Source organism: Diabrotica undecimpunctata, chromosome 2 (assembly GCF_040954645.1).
Source record: "Diabrotica undecimpunctata isolate CICGRU chromosome 2, icDiaUnde3, whole genome shotgun sequence".
NCBI classification, from domain to species: domain Eukaryota; kingdom Metazoa; phylum Arthropoda; class Insecta; order Coleoptera; family Chrysomelidae; genus Diabrotica; species Diabrotica undecimpunctata.
Genome location: NC_092804.1, coordinates 5,881,833 through 5,906,067, shown reverse-complemented (window position 1 = coordinate 5,906,067; position 24,235 = coordinate 5,881,833). Strand labels below are relative to the sequence as shown.

Genomic DNA, 24,235 nt, shown 5'->3' with positions numbered 1-24,235 from the left:
TTAGAAATAAACCACAAACCAAGTATATAGTGGACGATATGGCAGAACGGTATGGACACAAAGTTTTACGTCTTCCTCCTTACCATTGTATCTTTAGCCTTAATGAATTAATTTGGGGCATAGCAAAAAATTATTACAATAAGTACATTGGTAGAGATGGTAACAGCGCTAACAACTGTCTAAACATGTGGCATGAGGCACTTTACATGATAACTCCTGATATGTGGAAAAACTCTATCAATCATACTGAAAGAAAAATATTTAAATGGTATGAGAGAGAAAGAATATTTTTGATCGTCAAGAAATTAGTCCAATAGTAATAAGTGTTATTAGTGGAGAGAGTGACACTAATGTGGAATCAGTTTCAGAAAATGCTTAGTTCGTTGATGTTGTTTTTTTAATGTCATGTTTTGTCTTTAAAAATACGTTTATTATTAAAAAATATTTTATTTTATTTCTTGTGGTTTTATTTTAATTATATTTATTGTTTGATAACTCAGTAACAACCTTACCCATTTTATTGTGGAATTCCCTACTTTGTGAAATCTGTTCATGAATGTAACAAAAAACAAATGAAAAAAACACTCATTTTCAAATTCCATTTAATATAGTGTGAAATTTGCTACCTTCACCTTTTTTGTTTACTTCAGTTCTTTTCTGTTAATTTTCATACTTCATGAACCATCTGACAACGCTGCAAATGTTCACAATCATGACGTGAACGCAACTTTATTTGGCTTCCACCGTATAGATACTTCTTCTTTATTTATTATAAGTGAATTAGTGGATATTGCTTAGAGTTTGGTTATAAAGTGGGCATCGATAATTTACATTGCCTCCAAGTTTCATAACCAACCTTTACCAATATAAAAATTGTAAATTTATCTTTGTGATATTTTCCACTTATAAGACTTTTTATATAAATATACATGTAGTGAAATTTATTTTAAAGTAACGAGAATGGCCCATTTCCTTTCTAATCGCTGGATTAAAAATAATTCCTTAATACCCCGGCATACAGTAATTACCCATTCGCCTGATATTCCCCTAGTCCAATTTCCCGCACCTAATCTGAATTATTCCTTTCAAACGCAGAAAGATACCGAAACAGAACAATGGCCCGTGCCTTTCAGCATCCCTTCGGGTCAGCATGGGGCGAAAGGGCATCTCCCTGACATTCATATCCGATGATTGGTGCCGCATCGTTTTGTGATAAACTATTGATGATTAAGACTTGTCGAGCCAGAGATGGCGGGGGTTGAATTAGCAATGGGGTCTGAATGGTTACAGAAGGAGGAAAAAAGGAATCTAAATATTGTTATGCAGACGAGCTCCAAAGATTAAAGCACATCTTCAATACAACAGCCAAGATACAATATGATAATTCAATATGATAATATTAGCAGAAAAAAACAAATGTATGACAACATCTTAATACTCACTACGATGAAAATAATAAAGCAGGAAGCAAGATTTAGATATTTTGGAATATATATAACGGAGATGTTAAAGAACAAGAAGGACAACAAAGCTTAAAAGCAAGTAAAGTTACGGGATCTCTTAATCCACAATCTGGAAGAACAAACAAATAGGCAAGACACAAAAACAAGAATCTATACAGCAGCAGTTAGACCTATTTTGACATAAACGGCGGAGACAAGACCTGATACATCTAAAACAAGACGACTACTAGAAACAACAGAGATAAAAATACTTCGACGAACATGAGGGAAAAGTCTGTTGGATAGGGAAAGAAGCGAAAAAATAAGAAGAGCGTGCAATATAGAAGACATAAATGGATGTGTGACGAAACGGAAACAGAAGTGGAACGAACAGATTAGTAGAATGGCAGAGGATAGGATAGTACGAATCATCATCATCATCAATCAGCCCTGAGTTGTCCATTGTTGAACATAGGCCTCCTCTAAACTTTTCCATCTGCTTCTGTTCTGCGCCTCTGCTATCCAATTGGTCACGATTCTTTTGAGGTCGTCGGTCCATCGCGTTGGGGGTCTTCCTCGGCTTTGCTTGTCAGCCCGTGGTCTCCACTCAAGCAATTTTTTTGTCCAAATGTCGTCTTTCATCCTTGCAACATGTCCTGCCCATCTCCATTACGAATAGTACGAATAGCACGAGATAAGTCACCAAATAGACGAAGAAGTTGTGATGGGTAGCTCTTTCGAGGCGACAGACTCAGTAAAACACAGTAAAACAGAGTATAAAAATAAAATATATTCTATATCCCCGCCTGGATCCCGCGAGAGTGAATTCCCCGGCGGACGTCTGTAAAAGAAAAATTATTATTACTAACAGAAAATGAAATACGCGAATTCAATCGCACGCAGACTTATACTCGCTTCCACCTCAGTCCAGCGGAAACGCCAGACGCTCTCGCAATCAAAATCTTCGATTGTGCAGATCCACGTTATACTCTAAGTCAGAGTTGACGGTAACGTTCAATCCACTATACCTACGAGTTCTGCTTGATTAAGGACAGAGCATAATCCTCACTGCGGAAGTCTTTCTGTCCGGGTTGGCTCGCAGATTCAATGCACTAGCAAGCCAGGGAGCCTAGAGCGTTAGCCACAAGACTCATTTAACTCCGCCAGCCGCTCGCTTTAAATAGCCGCTCCGGACACCACCTCGTCGTCTTGTCGTGGAAATGGGTGCGTGATTATTGACACTCCCACGGTTCGAACTGTTGAACGCTGTCGCTTTAGGACGTTCAGCACATCGTTACAAAGTATTGGCAGACCAAGAAAAAGATGGTACGATAATTTAGGAGGCTATTATTGAATAAGAAACACGAATAAAAGCCTACATACAAGAAAGAAGAAGAAAGAGTGTTTTTAATTATTGTACTTTATTGGAGTAAGCTAGTTGAATATAAAAATTCTGCCAAGTCAGTGTAGAATATAGTATTTCAAATCTTTTGATTTATAAAATAATAAACTTATTTACTACTTACAGTGTGTATTAAAATACTTCTAATAAACTAATTAATAAGTAGGATTTGAATATTTGACATACACCCTCTTCCTAACTGTATACGAGTCGCAAGTGAACGCTCAAATGTGGAGCAATGAGATCCCACGATTTGGTTCGTATTGTGGTTATATTTCACAAAAGGGATGGGTTGGGCCGCGGTTTTCGAAGGAACTTGACTAGCTTTTACCATAGTACCTCTTATTGGGCCTTGATTAGAATATATGTACAAAGGGAAGCATCGGATACTTTCTCCGAAATTCGATTAATTAGAAAATGAATCGATTTGGGGTTTACAAAGCAAACAGATTTTGGCATTGTAGTGATGGTTTTATTGAATTAAAAATAAACTTAAAAAATAAGTATTGAATATGCTAGCATTGAAAATTAAACAAAAGTATTTCTTTGATGTAAAAAAATACTGTCTAATTTTTTTTAAATTTTTGTTATTACAACTTACTAGAACTGGTTTGCTCCTTCTCTGTTATACACCTGCGGCGCCCCTGTATTAAAACATGATACTGTAACGAAAATTCTCATGGTTTTAATTATTTACACTTATGTTGTACAATTGCGTTCAAATACTATAAACTATTGCTTAAATACTAAATGCCATCAAAATGTCATGTCTTTATATAGCTTAGCAATAAAAGAACAATTAACAACATTAATTAATAACTTGTTAAACTGTTAGGCCGTTTAGGCCGTCTTCTGAGATTAGTTCTCGAGGTTTCGCTAACACTAGGGGTTGGCATCTTCTGGAGATGTTACTGCTTCGCTTGTACGCTGAAACTGACGCCGCGTTGTACATAGGTAGTAGTAGTAGTAGTGGGGGTGTGGTAAACAGCAATCACGTGAAATTGTTTTAGAGAAATAGTGGACTACTAAGAAGCACGGGGAAGCTGAAAGTGGCTATATTGTGTGGGCGATCTGAGAAGATCTAGAAACGCACAAGAGGAAGTGGGAACTATCTAGCATGTCAGTTTAGGTACTTCAGGGGTTATCAGCCAAGTTTTAGGAACGGCTCTTGATCAGCGTTGATGGCGCGCAGTCTTTACCTGCGATATTAGATGGGGAATGATTCTAGAATGTCGACATACTCATCAGGAAGTTCGTGTCCAGTGTTGTGAAGAAGTTTAGCTGGAGGAAATGGAACTTTTCTAATGGGAAGCCTGGTGAGTATTTGCCCTCTATGATTGCAAGATGTCTTCAATGTTCGTTTGGCTCTGTTGTTCGAGCCAGCTATGGTTCTTAGGACATACTTCCTGCTGAGTGTTAGGATTTTGTCCTTTATTGGTGTTATGTTGGCTAATGTGTGTATGTGGGCTGATGGATACGACCAATCCTTTCTCATGCAGTATCTTAAGATACGACGTTCGGTGGCCATGATGGCATTGAGTTGGTGTGTCTTGAGGGAGACATGGACGCATGCCTTGTATTCGACTATCGGTCTGACGAAAGTTTTATATGTATGCAACAAAGTTTTGGAAGATGTCCCGCCCATGTCCCAGGAGGTTAAACCTGTGCCTCATCCTATCTAAGGTTACCTGAACGTCAGCCTTCCAGGTGAGAGTCCTTGTAAAACGAACTCTTAAGTAGAGAACCAAGGTTCTGAAGATGAGGTCTTCTCCTAAAAGTGATATCCGGCCCCGGACATCGCGACAATATGGAGATATAAAAAGTATAGCTTGGGTTTTGGAGGGATTTATGGTCACTTTCCATTTGTTGCACCATTTTGTTACTCTGTGGAGATAGTTTTGCGACCGTTCAAATACAGACCGTTGGTGTCCACGCTCCCTGTGGGAGCCCGAGGTAAGGATGGCCGTATCATCAGCGAATAGGAGGAGAGACTCTGATCCTTGCTGTGGGCGGGGAATGTCACTATTGTATACTGTGTATAGAATTGGAGCATGTATTGAGCCCTGGGGTACTCCAGCTTGTAGAGTGAAAGGAGTGGATAAGTGGTCAGCTATTTTGATCCTGATCGTCCGATGAGAGGAATTTATTAATTTAACGAAAGGTGTGGGCAATCCAGCAAGGTGGAGTTTTTCAATCAGGCCTGTGTGCCAGACCTGATCGAATGCCTTCTGGACGTCTAGGAATATGCCTATGACGTGTTTCCTTTCGTTAATTGATTGTGGAATGAAGGTTGTTGCTTCTACCAATGCATTTTGTGTGGAATGACCAGCCCTGACTCAGAATTGGTAACCTGGAATTTGAAAGTGAGCGTCTAGGAATTCTACGAGTCTCTCCTTGAGTATCCTCTCATAGACTTTACCTAGGGTGCTCAGAAGTCAAATGGGTCTGTACGATTCAGGGTTGGTGAGGGTTTTCCCTTTTTTTGGGATCATGACTGTACTGACTACCTTTTAAGGAATAGGAAAGTAACTCAGTGATAGAGATGCATTGATAATATTTGCCGCGTTGTACTGCGGAGGCCATATTTATATTCTCTACTCACCTCCACTTCACTGGTTTTGGCGTGAGGGGGTGTGTCGTCGTTTGTAGTAGCTTTTCTTTCTTCCATATAATAATATTAGCCTATTTAGGGTGTTATATATGGTCATCTTAGTTTTCTTAGTCAGTATTTTGCTTTTAAGTAATCGTTTGTTTGCAAAATAAGCTTTATTCGCTGCTAATATTTTTTCTTTCATTTCCAACTCCCTTTGTCCGCTTTTGCTTATTGTAACTTTAATTTTTTAAGTGCTGTCATTAATCCTTTCCTTTTAATTAAATTAAATGCCTGATTGAGGTCTGTGAATAACACTCACAATTCTAATTTATATTCGTTTGATTTTTCCATTATTTGTTTTATTGGGTGTATTGCATCGACTGCAGATCTTTCTTCTGTGAATCTACAGTAGTATTCTCCTACTATGTTCTTCGTAATCTTTAATAACCTCCTTTCTATTATTGATGTCAATATTTTATATGTTGTACTTAGTAACGGTATTCCTCTATAATTTTCACAAATTTGTTGGTCTCCCTTTTTTATGTATTGTTATGATCTGCCCTGCTTCCCAGTCTCCTGACATTTTAGTAGCACTGAGAAACATTAGTACATAAAGACGCGACCGCCATAAGAACCTTGGTAAGAAAAGTAACTAGAATCATCAATAAGGTTGCATGCAGGCATCAAAAGCAAATCCATACCAATGTTTGGTCAATCTAGCTTCCGTATAATAGAAAGTTTTTTCCAAAAATATTAAGCCCTTTGCACTGGTTTTAATTTTAAAGTAAAATCAGAGCATAGTACTTATTCGGGACACATATTAACCTTAGTGTGTTATTTATTAGATTATAATATTAGATATTGTCATAGGACAACCTTATAATCTTGAGTACCCTAGTATTTTGGGCTTGATTAAAATATTGTTTATTGGTCATCGATCAGCGAAATCTTTCTCTTTATTTTTATATCGATCCTTTGGGTTTGTTTTGGTCATTTCCAACATTTTGGTTTCCTTTGGGTTAGTTTATGGAATACTCTTCAACGATTTATGTAACTGTATTAGTTGACCTTTTGCCATATTCTCGATAAATCAATCGTTGTAAATTACTGTATTACCATATTAATATTTTTATTTTGTTTCAGTTTTGGCTGGAGTTGGAGTGGATTTAGCATTTCATCGCCATCGAACTGGATATTATTTAATGTAAGTACTTTAATATATCAATTTTATGTACTTCAAATTTTATTGCTGCAATTTTTGACTTTATTTTTTTAAATATTTTAAATATAATTTTGAATTTAAAATTTTTTTATTAAATTCATTATTGCTACATTCATTCTTAATGAAAATAGTATACTGGGACAATCCAATAAGTACTGTCCTAAATATCTGCCCAGCAAGTGCCTTTTTTTAGGTTTAAAAACAAAAAGAGGTCACACGGTCCCAAATCTAGAGAATATGGTGGATGGAGCAACAACAATTCGCTGCCCAGTTCGACTAATTTTGCCATTGCGACGTCGGAGGTATAAGCGGGTCCATTGTCATGGCGAAAGAGCACTTTTTTTTCGCTAAATGTGATTGTTTTTTTTGCAATTCGGCGTTGAATCGGCCAAATAATTCGGCGTATTAGAGCCCTGTGACCGTTTTGCCATTCTACAGGTAGTTTACGTAGCCAACCCCTTGTGAATCCCAGAAAGTGGTGGCCATCATCTTTCTGGCCGATAGGATAGTCTTCGCCTTCTTCGGAGCACGTTCGTCGGTTGCTGCCACTGTTTTGGCTATTTCTTGGTCCCTTGTCTATACCAAATGATTTATATTTCGTCAATGGTTACAAAACGACGTAAAGACTCCTTTGGATTACACTTAAGTAGCGTCAACCACTGCTCTGAAGTGGTCTTACGGTTTACCTTATAGTAGCTGTAAAAGACTCCATTTTCGATATTTATACTTATAAAACCTTAGCAACTTTGGTTGGCATTAACCGGTGGACAAATTAGTTACCCCTTAGAACAGGAAAAATGTATGTTCTCCTTAGGAGAAATCCTATAGCAATAACCTTGTGTCATGAGTTTATTAAATATGACCATAATTGTCATTTAATTCAAAGGTTTTAAAACCTACTCTCCTAGCTAGTTTATACTACCTACTCATAAAATGTTTCACTGATAGTCCGACTAGAAAAAAAACGTTTTGTAAAATTGTGATCCTTTTGGATAAATTTTTAAATTTTTTTAATAACATATACTATTATACACTAATCTTTACTTTTCTCTAAATTCCTTAACTTAAGAAATTTTTAAATAATTCTGTTGAATATCTCTATTACAAACCGCCGACACCAAATATCAAGTGAGTAAAAAACAGGACAACCTCTTAAGTGTACTAAAAACAAAAATATTAACAGAAAAAACAAACTGTCGCGAAAATTTGCCTTCCTAGTATTACAAACTTTAAAAAGAAATTGTAAAGACAGCGTTATTACTGCAAAACCAAAATGAATTCAAGTAATTAAAACTTTAATGGGACATCTCACCACTGATTATTTGACCATATTATCCTTGGAAACAATGGATATTTTTTCCAATGGTTGTAAAGCAAAACTTTATAACCTAAGTATACTAATATCCAAAAGTACAGCAAAATATTCGAACGGAATTAGCAGACCACATGAGATTCGTTGTCAAGACAGTGTGTAATAAGCGACGCAGTTCGATTGATCCTAATTGAAAACGTCAAATAATTGGAGCTTTAATGGAACGTTCCACTACTGATCAATTAAACATATTAACCTTGGAAAACATGTTTTCTAATTACAGTCCTCTCTCTCTATAACGATATGCAAGGGACCAGGAATTTTCATCGTTATAAGGAGAGATCGTTATACAGAGAGAGACAAAATTCGGTACTGTAATATTAATAATACTGTACTAAATAATCTATTTTAATTTAAAAAGTTTATCAAAACGAATATAAATGAATTAAAACTGTATTGTACACAACATAAATTTATTAAAGAATAATGTAAGCAATACAGTATAAAAAAATGACTACAATTAAAAGATGTGTACTGTACAATAACAAAATAATATGCTACTGTAAAATTTATTTAGCCTACATTACCAAAAAAGTCTCAGCATAAATCACTCAAAAGCACTCATATTATCTGGTGGATGAAGAATCGATGCAGTACTTTTGCCGCATCCAATGCCTGCTGAGGGGTCGGAGCTGGTTTTGGCTCTGCTTTCCCTTCCGGGTCACTGTTTTCTTCTATACCAACTGCTTGTAGGATGTCCTCGTTAAAAAGTCCAGGTGTTGTAGCTACATTTTCATTAACTTCTTCAAAATCTGTTAGCTCTGTTACCTCCGAACCGTGATAGTAAGTTCAAACTGTCTGGCCCAAACATCTAATTTCAGGTCATCTTCACCATCAGTCAATCCTTGATCTTCCAGCTATCCTGCGTGTTTGAAGGAATGTTTCATTGTATTGCTCGTCACCTCGTCCAAGGATTTACTAATCACTAGGATGGCGTTAAGAATGTTTAGTTTAAGATCGCCATTGTTCTCAACAAATTTCATCAAAAGTCTTCTGTGAAATGACTTTTCAAACTCTTGATGACACTTTGTCCATGGGCTGAAGGACACTTGTTGTGTTTGCTGACAGAAAACAAAGTTCAATGTTTGAAGGTCGCACGTACATAATGAGCAGGACAATTGTCTACAAGCAGAAGAATTTTTTTCCCTTTTAGCTCGATATCCCACTTTCTTATCGTTTCTTCAAAAATTTCCGAAGCCGTCCACGTAGATTTTTTATGTTTTTAAAGCAACGTGGGTTTTTAGACTTCCCTATCATCAACAATTTTCGCTTCACCGAACCTGTCATGTTAGCGGCCACTAAAAAGTAATGCGTTCCTTAAAGAGCTTTCCACCAACGCACTTTTCCGATTTAAATTTTAAAGTTATGTTTGGTGTCATTTTAAAAAACAATACAGTGTCATCAGCATTGAATATGTCGTCTGACGCATATCGTGCCTTCAGTCCAGGCCACACGTTTTCTAGCCAATCATCCGTTACGTTTTTGTTAACATCGCGAGCCTCTCCTTTGATTTGCCCGTAGTTGATCTTGTGCCGCAGCTTCCACTTGCTCAGCCAAGCCTTTGATGCCTTGAAATTCTCAATTCCAAGCTCAGTTGCAAAAAAAAGCAAGCTTTTGTCCTGACCACAGGCCCAGAAAGTGGAATATGGTTCATACACTGCTGCTGGAACCACTGACGCAAAGCACGATATAAATCTTTGTGCTGAGGTTTCCGCAACTTCTTCCTGCTACCGCCCTCCATCACCGCTCCAAGCCACTTTCTTCTATCCTTCCATATCGTATCCATAGTTGACTGAGACAGGCCCGTACGGCGAACGATATCCGATTGCTTTTCACCTTTCTCTATTGCTCGAGTTATCGATAACTTTTCCTCCACCGAAAGCACTTTACGCTTTTTCGAAAACATGTTGACTGTTGACACACAACTCAAACTGGAAATGAAACGTCTTCAATAGATGACAATATCTGTGTGATAACAGTTATGCACGCCGCCCGAACAATAAAAGCGAGTCACTTTAACCCTCTAATAAGACTGAGTAGAATGGGTGGCCGCATTTCTTAAGCGCAAAACAAAAAAACTGCTGGACAATGATCTTGCCACTCGTGACTCAGGTAGTCTGAACTTTAAACACAATAACACATTTGTCATCGACTATTGAAAGCTGAAAAGTCATCGCTATAAAGAGAGAACGATATCGGTATAGAGAAAGAATTAATACATTGTCCTTATGACGAACCAACCAACGTTCACTATTTTCATCGTTATAGAGGAATTATCGTTATATAGGGAATCGTTATAAAGAAAGACTACTGTATTGTAAATCAGAACTTTATTACTTATGCATACCAACATCCAACACGAAATTACATCCAGTCTAGTCTGGCATAACATCTAAGTAGAGCAAAACATTCGAACGGAATTAGCATATCACATGAGCTTCGTTGTCAAAACTACCTGTAATAAGTAACGCAGATCGATGGATCGTAATTGAAAACGTCATGTCGATGGTGTATAATAACCCGGAAGCCGAGAATATACGCGATGTGTTGTGCATGGCGCGCCTGCACTGATTATTATCTAAATTGAGAGGGTACAGGCTCGATATTGAATCCGCATTTGCGGAAAATCTCGCACGGCTCGATTTGATGACTACAGGGTAGGCTTTAGAATACTAAAAGTAGTGCATAAACTTACCAGATAACACAACGTAGGTCCCTACAGTTTTCGGCAATATTTAGATTTAAAAGTATTATTGGCAGGAAGCATTGGATTAAGTTGCCATTGGAAATCAAAGTTAGTAAGCAACTTAAACTATATAAACTATATCAGTTGAAGTCTTCACTAAATCCGATGAAGTTCCAATACAAAGAGGAGTACGACAAGGTTGCATACTCTCGCCTTTGCTGTTTAATACGTACTCTGAACATCTATTTCTAGAAGCTTTATGAGAAACGACTGATGGCGTGATTGTTAACGGTGAAGTAATAAATAATCTAAGATATGCAGACGACACTGTCCTTGTTGCGGATAGTACTGAAGGATTACAAAAATTGATAGATGAATGAAACTTAATAATAGGAAGACGAAAATTATGATCATAAGCAAAAACCAAGATACAGATGCAAAGTTTATGGCAGACAATGAGGTATTGGATAGAACCGAAAAAATAACATACCTAGGATGCAACATCACAGACAGCTGGGATCACTCATACGAGATTTAATGTAGGATCGAAAAGCAAGGCGTGCCTTCTAACAGATGAAGAAAGTTCTCTGCAATTTAACCTTGAACTTTCATCTTCGACTCAAAATCTTTAAATTTTATGTGTTTTCTGTTTTTATGTATGGAGCAGAAGCATGGACACTCACTAATGCGTCTTGCAGACGGTTGTAGTCTTTCGAGATGTGGTGCTATCGTCGCATGCTCAGAATATCATATATACATCATATAACTAACGACGCAGTAATGCAACGTTTACAAAAAGAACCTGAAGTCTTCAAATCCATTAAAGAAAGAAAGTTAGCATACTTCAGACATACAGTGAGAAATGAAAATAAATACGGAATACTACTATTGATATAAGAATCGAAAATAGAAGGAAATAGAGGACCAAGACGCCGCCGAATATCCTGGTTTAAGAATTTGAGTCAGTGGACAAGTATGACCACCACAGACCTATTCCATGGGCCATTGTGGTAGCCAACATCCATAGAGGATAGGCACTGGCAGAAGAAGAAGTTTTGACAAATTTGGATATGTACCAAAATGCGGTATTGTAAGAATTTTTAGTGCTCATAATATTTCTGTGACAACGATTTACCAGACAATGAAAAACTGCAAAAATGGTATACCATGCCTTAATTTGCCCAAAAGTGGAAGAAAAATAGTTTTAACTCCTGCTAGGAAACAGAGATTAATTTAGAGTATGGAGAAGGAAAATCTTTGCGAAATATAGGTCGAAGATATGTTTCACGAATGACTGTAAGTAGAACAAATACTAGAAATAATTTAAAACGATATAAAAGAAAAAAAGTCCACAACAGCACAGTTAGACAAAATACCTAGTTGTTGCCGTGCATTGAGACGTATTTATTTTCGTGGTAAAATTCTCATTACTGATAATAAAAAGTATGTTACTTTAGCCAATTTCGAAATGAAGGGCAACGCCAGATTTTATACAGGCAATGTACAAGATGCAGCGGACGAAGTTAGGTTTTAAGGGAAAACTGAAATTTGCAGATAAAATTTTGGGCGTTTGTTGGGTGTGTTTGCGGTAAAGCTCTCAATGCTGACAATTACGTTGACTTAGGTGTCTTACAAAGGTTGTTCAATTTATAAATACTCATCATTCCAATGATGAAATCATATTTTGGCCAGACCTTGCGCCATGTCATTACGCCAGGAGAACGACAGATTGGTTAACTGCCTTAATGTGCCTCAGGCGAGCCATATAGAAGAGTTTTGGGCTGTTTTGAGTCGAATGGTGTATAATAATGACTGAGAAGCCCTAAGAAAGATCAGCTAAGGTGAAGAATTTTGCAAAAATTTCGTGAGATTGACTTAGAAACAGTCCAAAGGCTTATTGCACATGCAAGACCAAATTTACGTGCCATCAAAGATCACGGACCTCTTTCTGTTCTTTAAAAATACTGTAGGGACATGCGTTAAGTGTTTGTTTTTAATATTAATTTATTATTATGTATTAACCTTCAGAGGAGTGGCTAAAAGCCATTTATCTAAAACATCAAGTTTTATATGAAGAAGTCAATAAAATAGATATAAATGAAATTAATGTTTAAACAAATGTTCATGTATGAAAGAAGTAAATTTTCATATTAAAAACACCCGACCACAGAGAAAATATTGTCTACTTTTTGTGAAAGAAAAATATTTTCTCTCTTTCTCTTCAATGGCAATACAGCTCAGGTCTGATCCTGGCCTCCTTCAAACATTCCTTTCCAATTTTCCACCCTTAATATGTCTTTAGCATCTGTTCTCACTGCGTCGATCAAAATCTTCCTTGGTTTTTTTACTAGCCGACGTATTACCATAATTTTACTTAACATTCTACTAATTCGTCTATTATTATTCATTGTGACCCACCCAGCGCAATCTTTGTATTTTTTATAATATTGATTCTTTATAATATTGATATAGTTCGGCATTGAACCTTATTCTTCACGTATCATTATCGCAAATGGATTCCAATATCTCTATTTCCAAATTATTAATCAGGTTTATTGTTTTTTCTGTCATAATTTACATTTCTGCTCCATATGCTGCTATTGGTCGGATGATAGTTTTATATATTTCAAACTTAACTTCCTTTTCTTTACTTCACTTAACATTTCCTTTATAATTTGTTTAAGCTGTACATAAAGATCTGTGATATCTCTTACAGTTCAGTACATCGTTGGCATACATTACAATCCGTTAAGATTTTTAAGCAATATGTTTTTTAGGGGGTTGCCGATATTGTTCTTCATTATCATTCTGGCTTCACAAACCTGCGTCCCATCCCCCTCAAGAATTTCACTTCAGTCGCCCCTACCCATCGCCTTCCTACCCTAAGCACGTATTTCCATATTTATTATGTCATTATCGATGTTATTAAGGAACCTTTTGTTCAGGGTCTTCCTCTTCCTCTATTCTTTAACCAATAGGTCTATCAAAAAACATTTTTTAGCTGGCGTTTTTTGGTTTCCCAATTATATTGATTTCATCAGAATAGGCAACGATTTGCACTGATTTATTATATATTGAAGCAATAGTTGTGATTTGAGACATATTATGTATTACCTTTTTCACAGCCGGAATAAATAGTATACAGGAAAGAGGGTCTACCTGGCACAGCATTTTAAAAGGTTTAGATAATTCCCCCTGAATTCGTACTCTACATTCAAATTTTTCAAGAGTTATTTTTGTTAAATTTACCAACTGATTTAGTATTTCTAGCTGTTTCATTACTTTGAACATTTTTCTTTTATTCAGAGTCGTAGGCTTCTTTTTAGTCTATAAATATGTGATGAATATCTATGTCATATTGCAGTGTTTTTCTAAAATTTGTCTCAGTGTTGCAATTTGATGAATTATCGATTTATCACCTCTGAAACCAGCCTGGTATTTTCCTACTATCCGTTCTACATATGGTGCCATACGGTGACATAATACTGTGGAAAATATTTTATACGCTGCATTAGAAGCGTAATTCCTCTATAGTTAGAGCATCCGAAGATATCCCCTTTTTTCTGTATGATGCAAAGTATTCCATTATTTCAATCATTGGGGAGAGATTTCTGTGTCCATATTTCTTTTAAAAGCTACTGTAATATCATTATCGTTTAGTGGCTACCTCCTTTATATAGTTCAGCAGAGTGATTATCTATTTCGGGTGATTTGTTTCTGGCTAGTTTTTTAAATGCATCTTTAACTTCAAAAATCGTTGGTGCTTCCTCTTCCCTTTTGTCTGTTTCTCTTAACTCATCTCTTTCGTCTTCCAGGTTTTCTTCTTCTTTCTCTATATTAAAATGCTCTGAATTATTTCTCTCTGTAGAGGTTTTTTTTATATATTTAAGTTCCTTATTTAAGAGTTTTTGTTCTTTTGTGTATTCTCTTTTATTCTCTTCTTTTGTCTGGTAATTCTCTACAGTTGTTTTAGTTACATTTTTTCTTGTGTTGCATTCACCGTCAAACCAATGATATTTACAGATACAAATTTCTGTTCCTATTTTACCTTCACTATTGCTTTAATGTCTTTCTTTATTCTGGTTCAATAACAGTCTATATCTGCCTGGTCTTATTCATTTTTACTTTGATTCCTTAGCCTGTTGGTGATGTTTTCTGAGTAACGTTTTACATTTTCGTAGCTTTTGCATATTTCATTTTTTTTATTTATTTTATTATCCTTACTGATGTTTGATAAAATTCTAGCCCTAAATGTTGAGATCAGTAGGAATTGATCGAAGTCTATGTTTGCTCCTCTATAACTTCTTCAGTTTATTACATCTGTTCCATGCCTTGAATCTATTAAGATGTGATCAATCTGACTCGTTGTTATTCCATTAGGAGAGTTTCAGGTTACCTTGTGTATGATATTGTTTTTACAACTCTATTTTAGTTATCTGGAAGGGATTCGTCAATCGCCTTTGGATTTGTACTTGTGCTTCTGTGTGAGTCATGCTGGCTTGAACTTATTTTACCAATTTGCTTGGTATACCAAATTCTCGCATAATTAGGTATTGTTGATCACTATTAATGCTGTTATAGGCCTGTCGAAAATGTACAAAAATTTGTAAGTATCTATATCTATATGTAGACTTTAACTAATAATGACAAAAAGGTTGCCAATGTAAGTTCACAATACTAGTATAAGAGTATATATAGTCAATCCTCATAATCTTAAGTAAGTTTGTTATTATTGAAGAATTTCTAGGCTACCGGTAGCAGTTTTGAAGTATAAAATGTGTTAAGAATTTTAAGTTTCAATCAACATTAATGTCTAACATGAAGCACTTCACAGACTCTTAAGAGATCTCCATATTGTAGAAATTCTTCTATGTTTATATGTTTAATTCCATATGCATTTTGCTATTCTTTCTACATAGCTAACTGATAGGATTATACCATAGATTCTCATATTACTTCATCCATTGTTATTTGTTAATGACTTCGTAATGAGCGGTATTTTTTCTGTTCTATTTATTTGTTCCATTATTATGTAAGCAAGAGTTTGTCTTTCATGTAATTTTTTTTAATGCAACTAATAAACATTTCCCATAATAGCTGATGTGCTTGTCTTGAAATCCATTTTGCCTTGTTTTGAGTATTCTTGGATATTCATTTAATATTATCTATTATATTCCACTATATCTTGTAAGTAGTGTTGATTATCGTTATTCTTTCCCACTTTTATTTTCTTTTCCTTACATGAGTCTGATAAAAGGCTTTTTCAATACAATTTTCAAATTCTACCATTCACTAATTATATCTATTTTTGTAGATTTTTGTTTTGGAAATATATATTAATGTATTTCCAACGCCATTACCACTACCACATCAATTGTTATTAACAATTTAGACGGCCTATATCAATTAACAAAATTATAACAGTTAGTTTAATATAATTTAACTATTTTTTAAATAACCAAAAACTAAAACCGTCTCTGCGATAGTAGCACAACGTTCCAGACCGACTTTACGTGAAATCTGCTGAAAGAAGGTCGATTTAGCGCGTGATCGTGGAAGATGGATAGGTTCTATTAGATTAATTTATCCGAATAGCAAAATTGTACCGAGATTTAGTATGAATGTGAAAAAAGACTAGCGGAAATTGCTAACACAAAAAGTGCTCTTCTCAAAAAAGAGAATATTTTTAAAATTAAGAAATTATTATTTGTACTAATACAGTGTGTCCATAAAGTATGGAATAAATTCGATATTTCCTAAATAAAAATATTTTTTAAAAAATTTAAAACATGTCGATTTTTAAGTTTAATGTTCTACATCTTACAATAAAATTTCATTATACAGGGTGATACACATTAAAGTGATGACGTCATCGGCTCTTTTTTTAAATGTACCCCCTGTATTTTAGGACATTTTTAGATCAATAAAAGTGAGCTGATTCCAAAAAGTATAATACTGGGAGTCTAACGGATATAATTTGAAGAATATGCGCTTAGAAATTTAATTTTTATTTATTTATGATATTAATAAATTACAAATAAATTATAATAAATAACTTGAAAGTAATCCGGTAATTAATACATGACTTTATCTTTAATGCTCGAATTGTAGCCCTTGTTGTCTCTGACAGTAACCCAAACGTTGTACAAATTCTTGTAGAACCTTGTTAATGGTTTCTTGAGAAATATTGTTCATTTCTTTACGAATTTTTGTTTTTAAGTCTTTAATATTTGCAGGTTTCGTTTTATAAACAACATTCTTCAAATAACCCCACATAAAATAATCCAAAGGATTGAGGTCTGGCGACCTCGCTGTCCATTCAATATGTCCACGTCTTCCAATCCACCTGTACGGAAAAATTTCGTTTAGGTACCTTCGCATGTCTACAGTATAATGTGCACTAGCTTGTTGAAACCATAAGGTTTCATCAAAACCTCCAGGATTAATTCTTCTGGAGAATAAATTAACTAAAGTAGGTACGAAATACCCCCTTAAAGAAAGGTATGCTGAACCATTTAAATAACCTTTGAAAAAGTAGGGTCCCATGATTCTATTTCTTACAATGCCAGCCCCTACGTTTACCTTTTGCGGGTATTGTATATGATGTTCCTGCATCCAGTTGAGGTTTTCTTTTGTCCAGTATCTACAATTCTGACGGTTGACCTTGCCATTTAATGTGAATATAGCCTCATCGGAAAAAATAATATTTTGAACCAAGAGAGGGTTTTGGTGGCAGTTATCCGTCATTGTTTCGCAAAGTTGTATTCTTTTATCTGGATTATTCTCGTTTAATTCCTGTACAAGTGTGCATCTAAAGGGGTGCCATTTTTTAAGTTTTATTACTTTGTGTACCGCTGTTTGGCAAACATCGAGATCACGACTAACCTTACGAACAGAATGATTGGCATGTATTTTCAACCGTACCAGTTTCTCGAAATTTCTTTTCAATCTTACTTACTGTTAACTGCGTTATGGGTCTTTCTGGATATTTATCATTAAATAAATTACACACTTTTATCTGAGTTCGCGATTTTTCTTCATACCCAATCATCATCAGTATTTCAATTCTTTGCTTTACACTCAAGTTCATTTCTACTTCAAATTAATTCTAAGCAATAATACAGAACATTCAGGAATTAATACAATTATTGTACTACTTAATTGTTATTAAACGTTACTAAAAAAAAATAAATTTCACTAAAAACGAGTAGTAGGTTACTTTTTTGCAATTGATAATAATTTATTTTCTAAGCGCATGTCTTTTAAATTATATCTATGAGGCGCCAAGAATTATATTTTTTTGGAACGAGCTTTTTATCGATCTAAAAATGCCATTAAATATAAAATTTAAAAAAAGAGCCAATGAGTTCATCACCTTAATGACGTATATCACCTTTTATAATGAAATTTTGTTGTAAATGTAGAAAATTAAACTTAAAAATAGACGTGTTTTAGATTTTCTTAAAAAGGCTTTTCATTTAGGAAATATCGAATTTATTCCATACTTCACAAACACACTGTATAAAGATAATTTACTCAATTTAGAACCTCCAAACAAACTAAACTGAAACTATTAAACACTATATTGCCTTACATATGCATCTGAGTAATAAAAGTTAAAGGTGCAAACCAAAAAAAAAAAAAATATCTTATATATCTTCAATGTCTTATATATCTTGGTTCAAAGTGAAACCACGTTATTTTTTTCCGTTGATTAAAGCATCACGATTTGGCCCACAAAATTTTTTGACCGCCAACTCTCCCTTTGTTTTTTTTTGAACAAGTAGATTTAGGACATAAATAGAGTAATATATATATGTTGTTATGATATGTAAAATTAAAAATAATATTGGTTTGCTCTTAATATATTTCAAATTATAAAATATAATTATTCAAAATATTTCAACTGATAAACTAAAAAAGATATTTCAAAGAAACGAAAGTCCATTATCTTTGGATTACCTGTAGTAAACAAAATTTAAGATATGCATAAATTATTTTCTTTGTAAAATATATTTGAGTGAACGTAGTGAATTGAACAATACGACCGGGTTTTCCAAATGGATTTGTACAGTGAATAAAGACAATAGAATTTAGAAATTCTATTTCTCCGTTAGTTCTTAAGAATTTGTAGAAACCGATTAGCATGTTAATAGTTTGTAGGAAATTTATAATTGTAGGTAAAATTGTTGTTTGTCATCTAAATGGTAGATGGTGGGAAGTATGAGGAACTCTGATTGGAGGACATTGAAAAAGAGGTAGATAGCTATGTAGGAAGGAGAGTTTAGCTGGATTTTTGAGGGAGAAAATAGATTCAGTTATTTTCCAAGGGTACAAGGCGAACAGTCGTTGTTCTTTGGCGGTTCCCAAGTGATAGTAAGAATTAGAAGTGAATGTTTGTGAGTTTTTGTGGACTAAGTGTATCCTGACGGAAGCTGATCCAGTAAAATATTGTAAGTCATACTTTTCTACTTATATATTCCAAGAGTCACTGTTCAGGCCGGAACGAGAGATTCAGTTTATCGAGAGGAGAAGAGGCTAGCATAATTTGAACGATACGTGCATCTGAAGGAGATCATTGAAGACGAGAGGCTCGCAATAATTTGCGATTACCTAGGGAACTGCTAAGAATAGATAGTCTAGGCTACAAGGAACAAGGATTTGGACAACTCATCATCAGAGAGATAGTTTTTTTTACCATTCGTCAGTTTTTTTCTTTATCAACAAAGTTTTCTTTTAATTGCTTCAGAAAAGATAGAAATATTTATCAGGAGATATAGAACAACAATTTTGATTTGAAATTTTAATTTATATAGTATGTAACATTAATTTTTTGAAGGTTCACGTACGTAGAACAAAATTTTAATAATCCTTATATGAGATATTTTTTATTTAAGATATTTGAGTGTGAATTTTATTTCAGTATATAATTTTGCATCATATATGTTTATTATTCCAGTATCCCTCAGACCTTGCCTATCATATGTAAAGCGTAGATATTGAAGCACGAATATAACCCTGAGATAAGAGAATTAAATAGTGTGATAAAATCATAATTGCATCATTTAAATAAGTTTAATTAATTAATTAATTAGCTAATTAATTGCTTGGCGCATCTCTGACTTTTAATATCACATTAATATATATATATATATATATATATATATATATATATATATATATATATATATATATATATATATATATTATATATATATAATGCTTTAATTTCGATGCTCAGTGTATATTCAGGGGGTTGATCGCTCTCAAAAGAACCCACCATGATATTTGACAATATTCTTTTTGAAAATTTCTTTTTAGTTTAGAAATTACATTTGAAATTAGTTTTTATATTTTTTACACTTTTTTAAACTGATTCTACTTCATATAAACAGAAAAATCACGCCATGTCTATCTCATACTTTTCCAATTGTATGATTTGCTAGCTACTGGATACCCTGTATGTTGTATAATATATCGTAAATGTTCAAATAATTCTTACCACCAAGATAAAATTATTTTTATCTATCAATTCGTAGGAGTAGTTCAGATTGGTTGTACGCTCTAAATAACTCAATTTTAATTAAAATAGATGAATGAACTAGCCGTTTTGACTATCTATCAACGTACTTGGGAATTTCTCTTTTAATACCATGCTTTTAACATTATTAAATCTACAGTGACTAGAAAATTCTGTAAGGTAATTCTTAAGATTTTATTATTAAATCTCAATAATTTCCTAATTAAAGATTCTGTTTAACCCTTCCATGAGTAAGAACAAAATTTATTTACTACGATAAATATTCTTACCTCTTGAAAGGTACGTTTTAACAACTAATTTTTTAACTTTTAATAAGGCCACAATTTTTAACTGTTTCGAAGGTGGGAAATATTTTTTCCCACCGCCCAAAACCTTAGCATATTTTTATACCTAAGAGAAATAACATACTAGTTCCATACAACTATTTTTACGAAAAAAACATTTAGGAAATAGTTTACTTTCAACGAAAGGTTCCAAAACAATGATAAATGCATAAAGGTACCTGGTATAACGAACATCCATATTTGGTTCTTTTTCTGCCGCTTTACCACTCGCTTATTTGATAGGAACAAAACAGGTTTGTTTAATTAGCAATTTCTTAATAAATACCCCTATAAGAATATGCAGAAAGCTGTACTCTTCGCGACGTCCAGCTGTGTACAAATATTTTTCGGAGATACTCCAACATACCAAGTCTCCTAGGGCTCGATAACACGGAAAGAGTCCCACCAGAGCTCGATAATTTTGATACCGTAGGTATCTGGAATAAGTGAATTTTCCCCTTAAGGGAGTAGGAGCCAGATGACATAATTCGTTACAGACAATCTTGAAGCTCTGCCCCAGATATCACTTTCGAGATTCTGAAGCAAATAATTCTACCTTTCCCTCTTAGATCTTCTTATCTCCTTCCTGTATTCATTATGCATTCGCTTTAATTCATTTATTTTCTCTTCCAAATCTCCTGCTTGCCGTCTTCTTAACCTCTTACACTCCCTTCTTACTCTCATGCAATTTTTTCTCACATGTCCAGGCCGCTCGTTCCACCAGTATGCTTGTTTTCTTTCATACCTTCCATTTGTTCTTACACAAGTCAACTACTGTGCAGCACTGAAAAACTCATATGGTAGAATTTAACATCAGTTTTGTTCTAGATTGTTCTGAACGTCGAAACATTTTAACAGGATATGAAGGTACATTAATATGTATTTGTTTGAGAATATCGAAGTAGTCAATTAAATTATATAACAATTTCTAAGATGAGCGAAAAATATTGCCAGACTTGATCGACTGCAAAATAAAGACGTAAGACATGGGCTAAATATTTACTCTATCAATGACAAAATAAAAGGACGCGAAACATAATTTAAACTGCTTAAAAAATTAAATATTCAGAATTCTCACGTGTTGCAAATAAGTTATTTATTGAATTATTGGATTATGATAACTGCCTATTTGAAATATTTTCTTTTTCATTAGTTTGGTTTCTTGATTTTTATCTATTTTTTTCTGTCTAATATCTAATAATATTTTAAAGTACAAATTAATTTTTTGCTGCTTTCGTCACACTTTTGTACATCTTTTACTACTGTCAGTTTAATAAATTTCCAGCTAAATTTCAGGTTTAATTGCTACACAATTTAATGAACCATCTCGGAAAACGATGGCATTGATCAACGCTCCGTTCTAAAGTCTGACACATTTCCAGAACGATGGGAGAAAAATTTTACGAAAGACGGACGGTTGTAAAATCTCTTTTTTTTATCAAAATTAAATCGATAGAGAAAAATAAAGTCCGCTAATTGCGCAGACGAAAATTGAATACAAGAAATGGGGATGAGTTGCGTAGGAACGGTTTAATCTTAACTAGAATTTAATTATGGAGAGTAACTGCGAGCGAGCAGTTCCCTTTAGACGAAATTAAAAAAGTATTTGGTCTAATTGGAATGAATAAAATTTGTCATTGATGAAGAAAAGCCCCTGAAGTTTTTGTTTTGTTAGAGCGTAACAAGGATAATCTATCAAGTGTTTCGTTCGTTTCCTTCCATTATTAAAATTCGTTTAAAAGGCTAAAAAAGTGCAAGCATTTTGCAAGTGATTTACAATACTGCTTCTAATTTTAAAAAGAAAAATAAACCTGATTTATATACTTTTGAGTTTTGGGCTACAAATTTTCATGTTCCAATGAGAAGTAGACTATCTTACTAAATTCTCCATTTATCATTTCACCATTTGAGGTATCCGCATTGTAAAATTATCATTTCTCATAATATTTTGAAGCGATTAAAGCAAAAAATCGGATTTTTTTTTAGCCTTTCTCTCTATTCGGATTGCCGAATATAGGCCTCTTCTAATTCTCGCCATTCATCTCTGTTGTTTGTAAGATGTTTCCACATTGGTCCTGCAGTTCATTTAATATCGTTGCTCCAACGCATTTTCGGCCTTCCTAGTGATCTTTTGGCTTCATATGGCCTCCAATTCCCGATGTCTTTATTCCATCGGCCATCCTTAAGACGTTCGTTATGTCCAGCCCATTTCCATTTCAGTTTAGCTGCCTGTTTGACAGCGTCTTTTACTTTTATTCTATTACGAATGTCTTCATTGGTTTTATGGTCTTTGAGTGAGATACCCAGCATCTGTCGTTCCATAGATCTCTGAGTTTTTCTAATCTTCTCCATGTTTATTTTAGTGTATGTTCAGGTTTGAGCTCCATATGTAAGTACAGGTATGATACAGGAATTAAACACTTTGGATCGCAGTCTTTAAGGTATATTTTTATTTTTAAGTACGTATGAGATTCTTCCGAAGACTGCCCATCCCATTTTTACACGTCTGATTATTTCAGTAGTCTGATTTTCCTTGCTTACCTTGACAATTTTACCCAGATAGGTATATTTATCTACATGTTTTATCTCTGTCCCTTGTATGTTTATCATAGGTGTGTCACCTTTGTTTGGCATTAGTTTAGTTTTCCTAAAATTCATTTTTAGTCATTTTTTAGGGATTGTGTGTGTAACTCATCAATCATCGTAATCAGTGCATTCCACGTGTCGGCTATTAGTACTACATGATCTGCATATCTAATATGGTTTAAGTATCTTCCGTTAATAGGGATTCTCTTATTTTCCCAGTCTATTGACTTAAAGATATCTTCTAGGGCAGCTATAAATAATTTTGGAGATATTGTGTCTCCTTGTCTTACGTCTCGGTTGATTTTTACTGGTCTTGTTTCGATTCCATTACCCAACGTCACTATCATTTTAGCTTGTTTGTAAATATTATGTATTAATATTCTGTACCTGGAGTCGATCCGGTTGTTGACTAATGCTTCTTCTATTGCCCACAGTTCTACGCTATCAAAAGCTTTTTCATAAAAAAAGCCAGACATAATGGGAGATTGTATTCGTTAGTCTTTTCTATGAGGATTTTTAAAGTATATAGATAGTCACAAGTGCTGTACCGTGTTCTAAATCCGGCTTGTTCTACTGGTTGATATCTAATAAATTTAGTTGTTAACCTGTTTGTTATAAGATTTGTAAAGGTTTTGTAAAGTTATGAAAGAAGTGAAATCGGTCGATAATTTTTCAGGTCTGAGGTGTCTCCCTTTTTGTGTATTAGTATTGTTTTAGCAGTATTCCACTGTTTGGGTATGTTGCCTTCGAATAGACATTTAATCAATAGTATTTTTAGATATGTAATGGCTTCTTCTCCGACTTCCTTCAGCATTACCGCTAGGATTCCATCGCTTCCAGGGGCTTTATTTCTTGTTATTTCCTATTTCTTCTTCTATTTCTTCTTTCTATTTCTCTTATTTCTATTTTACTGCTCTTTCCATTTCTTCGTTATCTGCCTTTTCAAGTTCTGCTTTGAGAAGTTAGGGAGATCGTTTTTGGAACAATACAGATCGGCGTAGAACTTTTCAATTGAGTTTGCTATATCAAATTTACTTTCTTCTAGTTGTCCTTGTTCATTTTTATTGG

General features: G+C 34.4%; 1 protein-coding gene across 1 annotated transcript in view; it reads left to right on the top strand.

The window, feature by feature from the left end:
• LOC140433150 (uncharacterized) overlaps positions 1-24,235 on the top strand; it is a 1,089,409-nt gene that overhangs the window by 473,456 nt on the left and 591,718 nt on the right. Inside the window, exon 3 of the mRNA XM_072521197.1 lies at positions 6,581-6,641. Coding sequence (XP_072377298.1) covers positions 6,581-6,641 — 61 coding nt within the window. The remainder of the gene's footprint in view (positions 1-6,580; positions 6,642-24,235) is intronic.